This window comes from Malania oleifera, chromosome 12 (genome assembly GCF_029873635.1).
Source record: "Malania oleifera isolate guangnan ecotype guangnan chromosome 12, ASM2987363v1, whole genome shotgun sequence".
Taxonomy (NCBI): Eukaryota; Viridiplantae; Streptophyta; class Magnoliopsida; order Santalales; family Ximeniaceae; genus Malania; species Malania oleifera.
Genome location: NC_080428.1, coordinates 67,767,123 through 67,783,115, shown reverse-complemented (window position 1 = coordinate 67,783,115; position 15,993 = coordinate 67,767,123). Strand labels below are relative to the sequence as shown.

At 35.9% G+C, this 15,993-nt stretch overlaps 1 protein-coding gene across 2 annotated transcripts; it reads right to left on the bottom strand.

The window, feature by feature from the left end:
• Positions 1–1,820: 1,820 nt before the first annotated feature.
• LOC131144630 (probable apyrase 6) lies at positions 1,821–15,734 on the bottom strand. 2 transcript variants are annotated; one of them, XM_058093372.1, is made up of 8 exons: positions 14,873–15,734; positions 11,496–11,608; positions 8,710–8,817; positions 5,979–6,033; positions 3,468–3,656; positions 3,251–3,348; positions 2,875–3,071; positions 1,821–2,721 (listed from the first exon to the last, which is right to left on the bottom strand). In XM_058093372.1, the coding sequence occupies exons 1-8, from the start codon at positions 15,468–15,470 to the stop codon at positions 2,436–2,438; spliced, it is 1,644 nt and encodes a 547-aa protein (XP_057949355.1). In that variant the 5' UTR covers positions 15,471–15,734; the 3' UTR covers positions 1,821–2,435. The 2 variants fall into 2 exon arrangements, with proteins under 2 accessions (XP_057949355.1, XP_057949356.1); XM_058093373.1 differs by having other exon boundaries at positions 3,468–3,623; positions 14,873–15,696.
• Between the last annotated feature and the right edge of the window lie 259 nt (positions 15,735–15,993).

The window sequence follows — 15,993 nt, the reverse complement described above, 5'->3', positions numbered from 1 at the left end:
CATTCAATAACCCCAATTAATCAAACCGAACCATTACAAATATATAAAATGCGTATTATATATAATATGATATGATATTTTAATAATTTAATTAAGGTTGATGCTTAAATCACATGTTAATTATTATGAAAGAAAAATATTGACTTTAAAATCTTAATTCAATTAACCATTAGATATTAGTCTAAAAATCATTTAATTAAATTTGATTAACCATTTTAAATAATTTGGTTTTCAATTTATATTTTCTGGCGAAGTGAAACTTTGATTAAATTAAATTTTAATGGAATAAAGGTGTTATAAGGATGAATTGTCACGATACATTGAATCCCAAATAGGCAAATAATCAAATGGCATTTATTTATGAGAATAACGCATGCCCACCATGTGAAATCAGCCACTAATTTGCCTATAAATACAAGAATGAAATTCACCTAAGCTCCCAGATCTTGCTCATGGCATAAACCATGAACATTACTTCTTCTTCTTCTTCTTCTTCTTCTTCTTCTTCTTCTTGGGAGTTTATCCTTATTACTGTGGTGAAATTATTGTAAATGGATCCTGTTCATGACATTTCATCCGCAGCTCCTGTGTATTAAGAAAACAGAGAAGATGGGTGATTTGCCATGAACAGAGATCTCTTTATGAAGGATGATTTCTTGAACTGGGAACGGTGATTAATGGGTTCGATTCATCGGTGTAAACGGATTGTGTTCAAGGCACTTCATGCATTTTATTTTAACTACCCATATAGTAGTAGTAAGATAAATGAATTGCCTTGAACAGCAATCTCTTTACAGGACTGATTGGTGATCTACTCTGAAGCAGCCAGCATTGAAGAAATCCCAATGGGAGAAGAAACCAGCAAATCTTGAGATCTCAGAATGGGTGATGGACCATAATCACCAGACATGAATGGACTGGATTCACACTCACTAATAATTAACTCATAGCAATCCTTATCAGTTTTTTGATTAGATGAGAAGATTGATGAATTGGCAGCAGAGGTCTCTAGCCATTTTTGAATGAAATGAAATGTTAATGGGTGCAGTGAGAGAAGACTACTACATTTTTTGCTGATGGCGTATTGTGTATCCAGGAGTCCATCACCTGCCCAGTTTTACCCTTTCTAAAACTCTACCCTAGCCTTCCACTCTTAACACATCCGCCAGACTAAAATTTGTTCTACTAAATCTTGAATTTGAAATTATATGAATTTAAAGAAACATAACAGGCATTGCAAATTGAATGTTTGGTACACAAGAATATAATGATATAATATTAAATTAATGTTAAGGCGGATGAGTGATATAATATTAAAAAATAAATTAAAGAATGAACATAATCATGATAAGTTGGCTACCAATAAAAGATGAGGAATGTGTGATTTAAATAGCTTGACCACTTAGATTATGACTAAATAATGCACTAATGAGGAGTGAATTAATTACTGTTATTAATAATAAAAGAAGGCCAAACGTAAAACATGGAATGAAATAGTGAAGAATGATTTAATATTTCTTTAAGTTGACTTTACATGTACTTTGTTTTTTGTTGTTATCATGCTATGACACAAGTTAATTTCAATACAATGACAAGTTTCATATAGAATTTACTATATTCATTGACATACAATGTAATATATTAAATTATTCTTAACCAAGAAAATGCTCATATTCATGAAATTATTTTTCTGTATTTCTGATGTCACAATTCAAGTTTTATTTAAACAAAAAAATAATAGTTCATACACCTTTCGTTGGTAAATGTGTCATTAATTTGTTTATAAAATTAACTAAACAGCCAGTAGTTAACTCAGGTAATGCTTTTAATGGAGAAAATAGTATATTCGAACGCTATGGAATTCAAAATTGTACCGCATATGCAACTTATGCAGAAGGCCCGGAAGAGATACCGTCGTAACACCTAAGTTTTTCTTTTCTTTGGTATCTCAGGAGTTTAAAGAAATGTCATTTCACTTTAATACAGAGCTGAAAGCAGTAATGAAATCACTTTGGGAAAGAACTCTCGCGTTTTCATACAATGAGTTGCAAAGGAATCCTGTCTCAGGACATCAACACTCCTTCCCCCTCTTTCCCCAACCAGCACCAAAGCTACTTTCCTGTCTGCAGCCTTTGATTTGCACCTGTTTACCCTAACCTCATAGTTTGGGTAATATGAAGCTATAAAATGAGGTTTCTGTCTCACTAAATACAAATGGAATCTAATACTTACACTAATGAACCCCCAATGACTCATTCTACATTCTATGCCAAAACCTCATGATATACAAATCTCCAATTCCCCCACACACATGATATCCTTCCAAAGGTAAATTTTGGAAATAAGGTAGAAAATAATTTTAAATGTATGTTTCTTTGTTATCGTTATGGTTCGCTCATTTGATCGGCAAACCATGAATATGGGCTTGGTCCTTCTCAGGGAGCACATCTACTTCTATTGATACGTGTAACTATATAGCGTCCTTTCTCCAGATCGTATATTGTTTTCAACTGGGGTTTCCTCCATTTTGATATGGACCATGCTGTGAACATCAAAATGAGACAAATGAAAACTAGGGAGAGCAGCGTCGGGGATTCGTCGTTGATAATGTTAGCAACCCAGCCAGAGTGCTCTACATCCAAGTCAGTTGTGCTCTGTAAAATGAATGCTCCCAATGCCCAGTCAAGTGGGATATCCCCCACCTGATTAGTAAAGCCAATCCTGTTTAAGAATAATTCAAGTCGATTAGTTTCAACACACAGTGAATGCACGATGAGGCCGCATATTTTCCAACTACTGGGGAAGACCATGAACTCATTCTTGTAAAGACGTGGAATAAGTTTAATTTATGATGGATCATGGCAACCGATATACCTTTTTTCATCTAAGGCAATTCCAAGGCTGTCATGAAGTAGAGCCACAATGTATGCTGATGAGAAGCAATAACGCAGTAAATCTTCCTCCTCAAATGAGTGAAATTTCCTTTTTAACTTGGACCAATCTTCTTCACAAAATTGTTGTCCAGCTATCATCAGATCAGAAAGAGACGCCCTTGGAGCCAACCCAAAAAACTATTCAAGTAAAAAGGGACAAAAAAAAATTAGAAATCCGACAATCAGATGCTCATCATGCCTGCAGGAAGTGATCAAAATAGAAAGACAAGCATTTTTGCTTCTACCCTCAAAACAATCCACAAATAACAGGAAACCCAGAAAGCATCAGCCTGACCAATCAAAGAAAGAAATATAACCTTTGATGTATAAAAAAAATTTTCTGTGGCTAAAAAATTTCCACGAAGCTTGGGTACAAAAGTTGATCCTAAGTAGCAGTTCTGGTAGGAGCATCTTTCTGCATGACAGATGAAAATGATCAGCAGTAATTACTCTAAATAAGTGAATAAAACCTTGATACTTGACAAAAGGAAACATAAGAACATAGAACATAGTGCTGATGACAGCGTTTGTAACCTTTTCCTTTGTGCAACAACATCAATGAAGCAGATCTGCATTCCGTGAAGTTACCCCTGGCATGAATAGTAGGTTGGTCATTCCTTCCAGCTAAAGAATCAGGAGAGAGATTCAATGATTCCAGGTCATGTGAATAACCTTTAGGAGCACAAGGATCTATTGAGATAACCTTGTGAAGAGATTCAGTAGCTACACAAAAGGAACATTCAGTAAGAAATTCTGAACAAATCTAGTGCCACACCAACTACCAATCAAAGGTAGGAGGAAGCTACAAGTGAAAATCAAATTAACAGTAAAGTACTAATTATGTGGACTGGCATAAAAGGCTCCAGCATCAATGGGAGATGGGCACAGGGAGAGAGAGAGAGAGATGTCACTTTGAAGATTATTTATTAAAAAAAAAAAACGAACAAAAAACAAAAGTGTCTCCATGCTACTGCCAAGCCTGATCAAGTGAATTTCCAAACAAAAGCTGTAGCAGGCAAGTGGCCTGGGCAGTTCAATATAACCTCCATAGTTTATCTTTACCTTTGGATATTTATTAATTATTTTATTACAAAAAATAGCCTTTATCTTTGCCTGCTTGGCATCTGCATTACACCATAATCACTCTGAGGTCCCAACATAATGAAATAAAACTGCCACAATGACCGCAAACTGATATCACATCCAGACTGTTAACAGGGTACTTGTTTTTACTTGTAGAAGTCTGCCAGAAATTGTTGGAACACCTTGAATGGAGTGAAGATACTCTCCAAGTGCATCTGTTATAATTTTTAAGGAATATTTTGTAAGGGTTCCAAAAAGACCAGAAATATGTTCATGTTGATGGTTTTGAAAGCCTACTCATAATAGAATGACCATAGTTAAGACTGTTAAAATATATTAGAAAACCAAACCAGACCGATAATATGACCCAAACAGAACTGAAATTCCGGTTAACCTTTTTTTCCCGGTTTGGTTTCGGTTCACTTGCTTCACATTTTACAGTTATTGGTTCAATTCTGGTTTTTAATGTTCATGGATTGACAGTCACCCAAACTGAACCGATATGTATTTATAATATATAATATATAATTATATAACTATATATGTGTAGTACAAGTTGCTATTTTTGAATTTTTGGCCTACATAAATAAAGTGTGACAGCACACTAAATCAAAACCCAAGCAAAAGACCTGATTTTCCTTTTTTTAATTTGCAATGTTTTGACAATTGGTTTGGGTCAGAAAAATGAACCAAATGCTGGCTAACTAAAATACCAATTAACCAACTCAAAAATCACCAAACATAACCTGAGTTCAATTTGGCATTTAGCAGTTCGGTTTGGTTACCCAAACCAACAGCCCTAGTCATAGTATAGGGATTTGATAGCTTACAAAATAACAAGTGTTGTCTGATATCTTAACGCAACAACACTGCAAAAAAATTATTCATTCATATAATGGAATAGATAAGCAATGATATTATTGATGGAATGAGACAGCATTTTGCATTGTTGTTTGCTTTATCATGTAAGCTATCAAATCTCTATATTGAGTATTCTACTCAAAGGAATAGGCATTTCACAAACTGAACGTAACCTTAGTATACACTAAATGAACTAGTTCCATTATTTATAGTATCTCTTTTCTTAGCTTTATCATTTGCACATTTTCAGTTCAATTCGCAAAAGACAACTGCAGTCACCTGCTGCAACAGGAGGGAATTTTTAATTTATTCAAATCTGAGTTAGTTACAGTCAAACACAACAACATCACAAAAAAGAAAAAACCTATTGGAGAACTAAAACGAAAAATCACACAAAATGAATTAGGGCAAACCTCTCTCTCTCTCTCTCTCTCGCTCTCTCTCGCACACACACACACACACCCTCCCTCCCTTCTCTCTCTCTTTGAATGTGCGTGTTGGGTGCAAATCTATAATGGAGCCTCGAAAGAGGGGAAAAAAAAACACTAGGGTCACACCTCATGCATCATATGATTAGTTAGGGCATGGCATAGAATAATAATGGAGCCATTCAGTCTCAATGGGATGTTGAACCACAAGGTCGCATTGTTATGCGTGTAAAATTTCTAGGATTTCCTTTTGTGACAGGACACCTAAATCTTAATAGAAAAATGAACCCTTAGCCAGACAGAACAACCAGACTGATCAATCTAGATGGGTAATAATTACCTCAATCTTCATAAGCACATTGAGATATAAACCACTTCAAACTATGACTATAGATATGGGAAAAATATATAAATAGATACACAGACTTCAAGATCAATCCAGTATTAGTAGCCCTTAATTATTAAACACATTGAAACATATACCAACCATTTCAGAAAAATAAATAACACCATGTCAAGCTTAAATGTTGAAGATCAAAACATTGTTTTAAAATACAGTTCAGCATCAGGTCAATATAATGATCTGTTTTCTAGGCAAGGTAGACATTACAGAAGCTTCCACCATTTCAAAAAACACAAGGAATTGAACCAAAGTGAAAGTGTATCTACTTACACAATTTTAGGTCTCCAGAACGAAGTGAGTCCCGCAATGATTCAAATGCAACATTCTACAAAAGAAAGAAGTTACCAGCTCAGCCATATTTAAACATCTCAAGAGATACTTGCATTGCCGCATTTTGAAATTCTTAACAACAAAGAAAATTAATAGGTAATGAAAAAAAAAAATTGAAGCAGGCATAAAACAGTGCAGAATAAGGGATCAAAGAACACAAATAGAAGAAAAACACACTGGTAATCCAAATTGTAAAAGCAAACATGCAAGGGTGTATTCATGGGATTATAATGGAATTCCAGCAGGTACACTGTTGACTAGAGAGAGAGAAAAAACAAATGATCATTGCTCTAAGATGATTCTCTAGCACTTTTATTACAGTTGGAGAGTGCTAAGGAAAAATGTCAATTAAGGAAGCTAAGGAGGAACCAATAAAAAAAGAAATAAAAGCTCTCTTAAATATACATCGCACTCACCTTAAGCTATCTGAATTCTCAAATTAAGCATCATAAATTTTTAATAGTTACAAGACTGTGCCTTTATTTACTTACTTATTTTTGGATATAAAAAGAAGAGGTTTGGTTAAAGAAGAAAGAACATACAAAAGGAGAACATGACATCCTCATTTGGGGAAAAGAAAACATAAAAGTACAAACTACAATCGAAATAGGAGTTGCAGATTCAAAGCCTGTAACTGAAATGTTCACAAATCCTCCACTGGACCCGAACAAACCCAATTCTCCTCAAATAAACCAAACAACTTGCTCCAAATCCTACTCAAAGAGACTGAACAATGCAAAAAAAATTGAGTTGCATATTCAAAACTATCTAAACACAAGATACTAACATCCAGAGATAATGCCCTAAAAGGCCTGCTACCCTGCAACAGATTATTCGTGTTAAGTATTAACCCTATTAAAAACAACGAACCAAATAAACGCCTTTATCTTCGAGGGAAGTTTAGTTTTCCACACAGCAGGATCTGGGGAATTATTAAACTTCCATTATTACGCTCATTCTACTTCTCCTAAATCCCAAATCCTAACTGTGGGCCTGTTATTTTCTTTTCTAATAAATAAAGAAATTTATTAAGCAAGAAAGAGGCAAAATTGAAACAATAGAACAAGGATTAATCTTTAAAGAATTTTTTTTTTTTTTTTTAAATTGTTAAAGATCAGTATCATTTTGTTGAGGTTCTAAAAATTCTCAACTAATTCAAAAAATAGTAAAAAATTGCTTTAAAAAGTGAAGGTGCAACGTGAGACATTATCACCCCTAATGAAGCAAGAAACACAGCACACAAAACATTTATGCCTAAGCCTTCTGAGAATTTATTTTTTATTGAAAACATATATATATCTAAGCTGCATATATTTTTGGAAAAATTAAAAATAGTACATTGAAGGTACAATTAAGAAAAAAATAAAAATAAAGGCTGTTTTAAACTTACAAACATAAGCTTGGAAAAGCGCACACACACACACCATCAGATAATTGTTTCCATGGTTCAAACTCTTAAAGAAAACCACTGACTAACAAAAATTTTGGGAAAAGAGGTGTATGAAAAGATTGAACACATTTAAGTTGAGCCTGCAATACATTGAAGAAAGGAAAAGTGAGAGATCCTACCAGCTATAAAAAAAATTATTTGAAAAGAAAAGGTACTAAGAAGACTTAAATGATTTTACCTGTAAATAAGCTGCTCATCTTGCTAAAATGAAAATGTTAGGACCATTGGTTCAAGAATATAGATCCACTCAGATATACACCTCATCAAAAAGGCACACGAGGCTTATGTATTTGGGATGGTGGTGTATGCCTACAAAGGCAAGCACCTTTCAAGATTCAGGAAGCATATGATTTATATTAGTTATTGCAAAGAAATGATGAGTACATACATCATATATTTTTACATACATAACTTTTGAATGTTCATACTTTAGTTATTAACTTAGTTATGACAATTTTTCAACAACTTGTTTGAGAAAACATATGAGCTATTCTAAATACTATATTTAAATTATTAGTTGGAAGGATCTCAAAAATAAGTAATTTAAATATACTTAGCCAATATTATTTGCAGTCACATGTAATACAGATGGCAAACTTACAATTCTATAATGAAAGATTAATTCAAAACAGCCCAAAAAGGAGCAACCATTTCACAAAAATTCCCAAGAAAAAATGACATTCCACTTCGAATAAAGCATCTAATAAGCATGTCCAAGGAAATTTTTGATATTTGAACTTCAAATCACAAAATTTAACAGGTTCAGCGAAAGAACAAAATTCCAAACTCTGTCCACCCCAGCTAAACTCAAAAGGGGCCAGTTCACTTTCATTGCAGATCCCCATGCAACGTTGTGGTATAACAATGTCAAACAGAACAGGAGTTGGTTCCAAACAAAAAAATCTTGACAAGCAAGTCTCTATTATTGCATTTGCACATGAAGTTCTTAAGAAAATATACTAACACCTGCTACGCCCAATCAGCTCTTCTTGCAGAAACATTCAGGCAATAGATCAGAAGAATTCAAGAAATTTCAATAAAAGCAAGGAATTACAGCAGGGGAACCAATGGAAGAAATTTAAAAAAAAGGAAAGTTAGCGTCAAGAAATTGGAATGAAATGGGAATAGCATTGATAATAATGCAAGAAAAATATTCACAGCATTTAGAAAAGACATTTCATTAGCAGCTAGCAAACACAATTGTTTCAAAAAGAAAGTTACCTGCCCAAAATGGAGCAAGCTGTGGCTGTAGAGATTGTAAGTAACATTCCCAAACCTAAGAGAATGCGAGTATTCAGGAGGCATTGGTTCACTTGAAACAAAGGTTACCTGAAATAAGAGTATCAGTCATTTAAAATTTCTGTTGTTCATCTCATGCATTGCAACTGTGCAAAATATGTAGAATTGTTGGAATATTCCAGAAGGAACTGACTAGAAAAGATATAGAATATATAATTTACTTGCCAAGGCATCATATGCAGTTGATCTCATGATCCTACATTGTCACTTCACTGAGTTCACTCACTTCACTGATTGCGTTAAGTATTTGGCAGGGGATAAGTCTGGGATCTAGCCAAACCCAAGCTTTATAAATGGTATAAATCAGACACGTAAGACTTAAATATCCAACAACATCACAAAGAGCTCAACTGGAAAGTCTGGAAAGTCACTCTGACCTCCAATTTAAAACAAAACTTTAATATATAATAAAACCCCGAAGTACCTCACAGTCATAAAAACAACAGTTCAAGAGTCGAGACATTTTTTTAAAAGAGAGAGAAAGTCAAGACTAATCTAAAGAGAGCAGGAGATCACCGTACACAGCTGCAAATGTATGGAATAACTATATTGAAATATTCACCATTGATTCATATCTTTTTGACTTTCCAAGCTTCCTCTTTCCTAGATAATCCATCGTTCACAAGTGAAAACTAGTTTACTAAAAGTATAATGCAGAGGTCTGTGTCAATTTCAAACAGTTAAGTCGGTGCATCCTGATAATAAGCCTCTATTTACATATATTAGTGGAAGATCTACAATAAAAGACCCAATAATTTTGATCCTAACTAATTTTGAGTAGAGCTTAACATTATTTAAAAAAAAAAAAACACATGCACGCACACACAAACACACTTTGTTTATAAACATGGAGCTACAGTAAATCCAGTTGTTTAACTCAGTGAAAGAAAATAGAATGAAAAAAAAAATTACTAAATTTAATGAACAAGTCTCTTTCCACCCCTTCTCCTCCTGCTTATGGAAGAATTGATTTTGGAAGGACTGGAAAGGACCATTTCCATCTGTTTCATTTCTCAGTTTCCAACCCCAAAATGAGGGGAAAAAGATTTTTTGACTCACCTTTCCCTACCAATACTCTTTTTTTCTTTCTTCCTCTTTCATTTCTGCCAAATAGAGAGTAAACTAAAGGAGTGAGTGAACCTGTTATGCTACCTAATAATACAAAATTAGGTGTCTAGATCATGCGTCATATTTAACACACAATAAAAACAATCTTCTAGGGTGTACTACTTGATATCATTTTAAAAAATAACCTGACTTATTTCAGATAAGCACTATATATCTTTTAGGGTGTACTAAAACACTGTGTAGTCCTCTACTTGATATCATTTTAAAAAATATCCTGACTTATTTTAGATAAGCATTAAATATATTGCTTCTCTCAAACCCAAAAAATAGAAAGTAAATAAATATGACAAGAATACCCAAGAGGCGCTTACCAATGTCAAGCAGGTCCAGTAATCAGCTTGTATTGGGCTAATGGACTCTCAATTTAACAGAAATTTACATGTTTCTAGTCCTTTAAGACTGTTCTTTATACAAACACACATAGATTCTTTATGTTTCTAATCCTTTAAAAAAATCCTTTGACTGCAAAAATGGGATTTTATTACTCTAAAAAGGAATAGTTAGGTCTCAGAATAAAGACCAGGATCTTAAAGTTGGTTATCTACTATAATTCTCTTTGAGAGTGTTTACAACCATTTTTAGACATTCAGTGGAGTCATTCTCAGATGATGGATCAATCAAACTGCTAAAAATATAACCAAGTTCCAATATGAATCTTATTGTATTCAATCATTAATTTATGGTTTATGCTAACATATTGCTGAAATTCATCCTAGGCCTAAGTTTGCACCAATTGCAGCAAGCACACAGCATATATGAGATTTTGATCCACACAATATAATTATTATAATTTATATCTTTCGGATTTCCTGATGTTCTAAACTGTTCTTATTGAACAGCTGGCCACAGGCATGTTAAATGGATAGGTACATGCCAAAATGTGTTGAGAAGGTTCTGGTAAATCCATAATCACTGTCTTGCACAGTTCCATTTTTTCCCTCCTTGCAGCCAAAATTGCGCATCAACTTTTCCTTGGCAACTTGAGCACTCCATCAACAATGTGCTCAGGTCAATCAGACCTTTCTACTGAGTAATGAACAAAAGAACAGCATAGCCTGGGAAAATAAAACAGTACCTGGATGGATCCAGTGGACTCATTTAGGCCCTTCTAATAATGTAGTAATGGTCAACTGGTTTGATCCATATATAGTGCAAATAATTAAAAAAAATACAGCCTAACATATTTCTTTTAAGTTTGGTTAGTGTGGGCAAATTGGTACGAGCCCAGTTTGCATGCCTACTGGCCCCAAAGATTTCCCGTTAAGCAATTTTTTAATCCATTTTTTGGATAAATAATAAAATTTTGTATCCATGTTTGGAATAACTTGCCAAATATATACTTCAACTACTTTTGCATTGAAAAAAAAAAAAATTAAAGTAACAAAAGGCTCCTTGAAAGAATCAAATATCTGATTCAAAAAGGTTACATGAATGATATTATAGAGATTGTATATGAAAAACCTGAATAAATGTTGGATTCCCCTTCACAATGTTAGTTACCCTTGACATCAATCAAAATATCATCAAAAATTCAAAACTATCAAAATTAAAGGAAAAAATTAGGGAGAACAAAAATTAACCTGTGCAGATGCCCCACCAAGTTCAATAATACCAGTTGTTTGCCGAGGATCACCTCCAAGAGTGCCAAGGGCATAGTTTGCCACAGCCCAAGCATAAATCCCTTCATCAGATCCTAACAAAGTCATAAAAATCAAAATTAAACTTCCAAAATGTTTCATGCGCATGACTCTGTGTGTGTATGAGAGAGAGAGAGAGAGATCATTTACAATAACTAGCTATAGCCTATGCACCTGTCATCAAGCACTATGTATAAAATAAATGCAGCATTGCTTAATTAACTAAAACAGAAAGATTGCTTGTTCATTGAAAGGAAAGAAAATTAGAATCAACAAATTGCACTCTACACGTTCGCTCCTTGAACAATAAATTACAAGCCCAAAAGAGAAAAAGAAAAAAAAGGAATAACAAAGATACTAACAGGTGAAGCACTCATATAATTGTTAGACACGTGTTATGTCAAGAATGTATAACCCAATTTGGAGGTGGGAAGTCAATGGCATGTCATAGGCTAAAAGCTACTGCTTCCTAGATTATGGAACAATTTAAAACCACAATGCTGCCTCCCAGTCAAAAATACGATCAATGTAGTAATTGTCAAAGAAGGCCAAGGTTTGAGCAGTTTGCTGTTCAAGAAATTAATTGGGTCATTTGGTTGGAGGAGAATGACCGGAATTTTTGTGATTGGGACTCATCTTTAGATGTCATTTGGGGAGAGAATTTTTCCTCTGGCTTTTTGTTGCTGGCGCTTCTGCTTGGTTTGGTCATTCAGCTTTCTCTGCTATTCAGCAGGATTGATTGGCTCTTTCTTTTTTTAATATAGAAAAAAAAATCATTACTATATAGGAGAGAGAATTACATGGAAAGAAGGAGAGAATATCCTCCTACTACAAAAGTAAGCAAAGAAGCAAATAAAACAGCTACAGCAAAGCCCCTCTCCAATCCCAGATCCAACAACAACATTCCTTGAAAGAAACCCAAAAAAAGATGCCAAAAGTAAGCCTGAAAGGAACTATGTCCCAAAGAAAATACACAGAAATCATTTTGCCATTGAAGATCCTCACATTCCTTTCAACACAAAACCCAAAAAATGCCAAAAACTGCACGTCTCCATAAATTTGTACCCCTCTTACTCCTCCCAAAGCCTTTGTCCTGCACCATCAGAAATATATAAATGGGGAAGCACCAAAGCCTCTTTGTACACCAAGAAGAGAAAAACCTAAAGCTACCTAGCCACCCTATAATGGAGAAACAAACGATTGTTGGTCTTGCTCACTTCCGAACACATGACACAAATATTCAGACTCATGGCCTTGTATGGTCTCCTCATTTGCAGCAAATCACTCGTATTAAGCCTATTAAGAATCAGAGTCCATATTAAATCCTTGATCTCACAACAAAACTTGGCCTTGCAAATCATATGATTCAAGGGAAAATAAGAAAAATTTGGTCTTTTCAACCACTAGTCAAGAAAAGACTTTGTTGAAAATGAACCAAAAGAATCCCCAATCCAAATCATTGAGTTCCCACTCATTCGAGAAACAAATAATCCCGCATTTGCAACAACATGGGATTGGCTAGCTCTTTTGACCTAGCTTTTTAGTTTCTTCACTTTGTACAAGTTTTAGTTTTTCTTTTCATTTTATTTTTAGTTTGTGAAGTGAAGATTTCTTATCCTTTTTGTACTCTCCTATCCTCCTATTTCTTCCTTTCTAATCAATCTACAAATGGTTTAAATGAATATAACCATCCTAATCTATTGTTAGCCAAGCCTCCAGTAGCTTACTTCAATAAACCAAATCTATAAGGCACCAGAAAAACCAACATCATCACAACCACCACAAATGATTAACATTTCAACGAGACACCCAGTCTACAATGCAGCAAACCAAGAATACCATCATTGCTAATTTATAAAACTACCATATTCCATATCATTGGCCCCTTACCCACCCACGTCCACATGGCACCATAGCCACCCACACTTTACATTCATCACTAATAGAGCACTGTCAACTTCTCCCTCACCCTAAACCACCAGTCCACACCAAGCCATTCACTTTTGACCAGACCAACATCACCACCACCACCAACGCATTATACCAGCACCACAGCCTTTTCTAGTTCCCAATGAGCATCACTCTTGCAGCCAATTAGCATGAATTTTTTTATAAAAAAAAAATGTCACGTTCAACACATTTCCTCTAAGAATTAAATACTTGATTGAGTATTCTTACTACTTCCACACCGTGTTCCTGTGTTTGGTATGAGCAACATCGACACCAAATCTTCAAGCAAAGCAAAGTTGCTCAGCAGCATGTGAGGAAATCATGGCACATGATTTCATTAAAAATCAAGAACTGAGGTCTGTGAATAATAGCCTACCAAATGAGATTTACCCTTATTGGCCTCAATAGTTTATTTTCAATATCGTATCTTACATCTTTTCTTTTTCTGTGGGTGGCAGACACTTTAATGTAAGCAAGTTTTGTCGTGCCACAGGGAATACCAAAAGTGCAGTTGATTATCATATGACCTTGGACACCAAAAGCATGGATTTCTCAATAACCTTCTAAAGGCAATTTTTAAATTAAACTACTAGCAATAACAGCTGACAACTAGAGCCAAATGTGTGGATTCTATATTTTTTCCAGCTCCAATAAGCTACCAAACAAAAAACCCATAATTTTGATTATATTTTTTGTTCAATAAACCACAATTGGTAACTTCTTCCCTTTACAATAACAAATTTCAGCGATAAATTAAAATAAAATAAAATAAAAAAACAACAATTCTCCCACTCCCAACACCCCCACCCCCTCTCTGGCCAGCCTTTAATATTAATCCCCTAAACCCAAAATACAATGCACCTAAAAGAAAGGAGCAATGTCTACCTAATCTCACACCGAATCTCGCATCACTAAAACCTATTACCATTTGCACCCATTACCTTGATAGTAATCACAGTTGCGCAAGGCACTACTAACAGTTGCATTAGCTGTACCAAGCAGTACGAACTGAGAGTGGGACATTTAGCATTGTTTAAAGAAAATAATCTCTCATTTTCTCATCTTAATTCCCTCCTCTTTCTGAACACAACGACATTTCTTCTTTTTCCCAGCATTTACACAAAAACCTACCTGTTCTCATTCAAGTTACTTCCAAATAAATGCGGTGAATTAATTTTTAAAAAAGAACATAGTGAATGTCACATTGAATAACTTAGTGTATTTAGAAGAGGCAAAAGGTTCCTCAATAGACCACATTCTCAAACATTTCAAACGAAACAAGTATCAACAGTAGATCCGCACAAATATCAAGAAAGACGAAATTCACAAAACCAAAATAAAGGCAAAAATCAAAAGTACGAATACCATACCCGTAATCACCGATGCCCAATTATCGCGAAACATAAAACCTGACGACCTCAAAACCCGCTTGCACGAGTCCAGTATTCTCTCCTGGACCCCCAACTCAAGCATCCTCAATCCTGCGGTCGCCATAAGCCTGACCTGTGTCTCCCCCCAGTGCTCCTTCGGGACTCTACCCTTTCCAAACTCCAGAAGCTCCACTAGTGACTTGCCCGCACCCTCCGGATCCTCCGCGTACGCCGACAACCCCGGGTTCACCCTCATCGATACCAACCCACCTTTACCGAAATCAAACACCGGACCTCCGTTGTCCACCCCGTACTCAAACACGTGAATTCGGGTTCCCGTACTCCCGCCATCGATGACAATCCCAAATCGCCTCTTGATCGAGCTCCGATGACCCCTCGTGATCACGAACACATAACAGAACGCCGCGACTGTGATCGCAATGGACGCGAAGATCAACAAGTTGGATCGCGAGGAGTGCTTGGGGTTTCGAGAGAAGAGGTTGGATCGAACGGAAGTGGGTCGGATCGGAAGCCTTATCGAATCCATATTTTCGGACTTAGATTCGGACGACGGCGCACGAGCATTCGATCGTCGCATCAAATTTCAAAAATAGGGTGAATGAGAATCATAAGAAAACACGAAAATGCAGTAGTTGGGGTTTGGCGGAGACGCCCAGGGCGGCAGCGGCAGAAGGTGGCGGTGGAGGAGGAAGATCGGAGGCGGAGAGGGCAACCGTGGAGATTTTGCCCTCTCGGTCTCTGCGTCTGCGTTTCTCTCTCCTTTCTCTGTTCTAGTTGTTGCACAAGCGTTGATGCTACGGAGGTCTTTCGCCTTTTGGCCTTTGTGGGGTGTCGTGGTGGACCGGTTTAGAAATGCAGGGGGGGGAGGGTGTTGACTGGTTGGACCCGGTTCTTTTGGGGTCTGGTGTGGGGTGGACTGTTTCGACTCGCGAGTCTATTGGTTGGTGCGTGGATTGCCTGCGGTTTGAGCCGTTGCCCTCGAACCCGCTGTCCCTCTCTCTCAAGGCCGGGTGCCAGCCACCTGGGGAGGTCCTGCCAATCTGCGGTACTCTCTCTCTCTCTCTCTCTCCCTCTCCCTCTCTCTCGCTCTCTCTCTCATA

What these genes read in the sequence shown, in the direction of transcription:
- LOC131144630 (XM_058093372.1), bottom strand. Translation starts at nt 15,470, where the DNA reads ATGCGACGATCGAATGCTCGTGCGCCGTCGTCCGAATCTAAGTCCGAA. An exon ending in GTTGTTGCACAAAGGAAAAG is followed by an intron (nt 3,349 to 3,467) that starts GTTACAAACGCT and finishes TCTGTCATGCAG; the next exon opens with AAAGATGCTCCTACCAGAAC. An exon ending in ATTGCCTTAGATGAAAAAAG is followed by an intron (nt 2,722 to 2,874) that starts GTATATCGGTTG and finishes ATTCTTAAACAG; the next exon opens with GATTGGCTTTACTAATCAGG.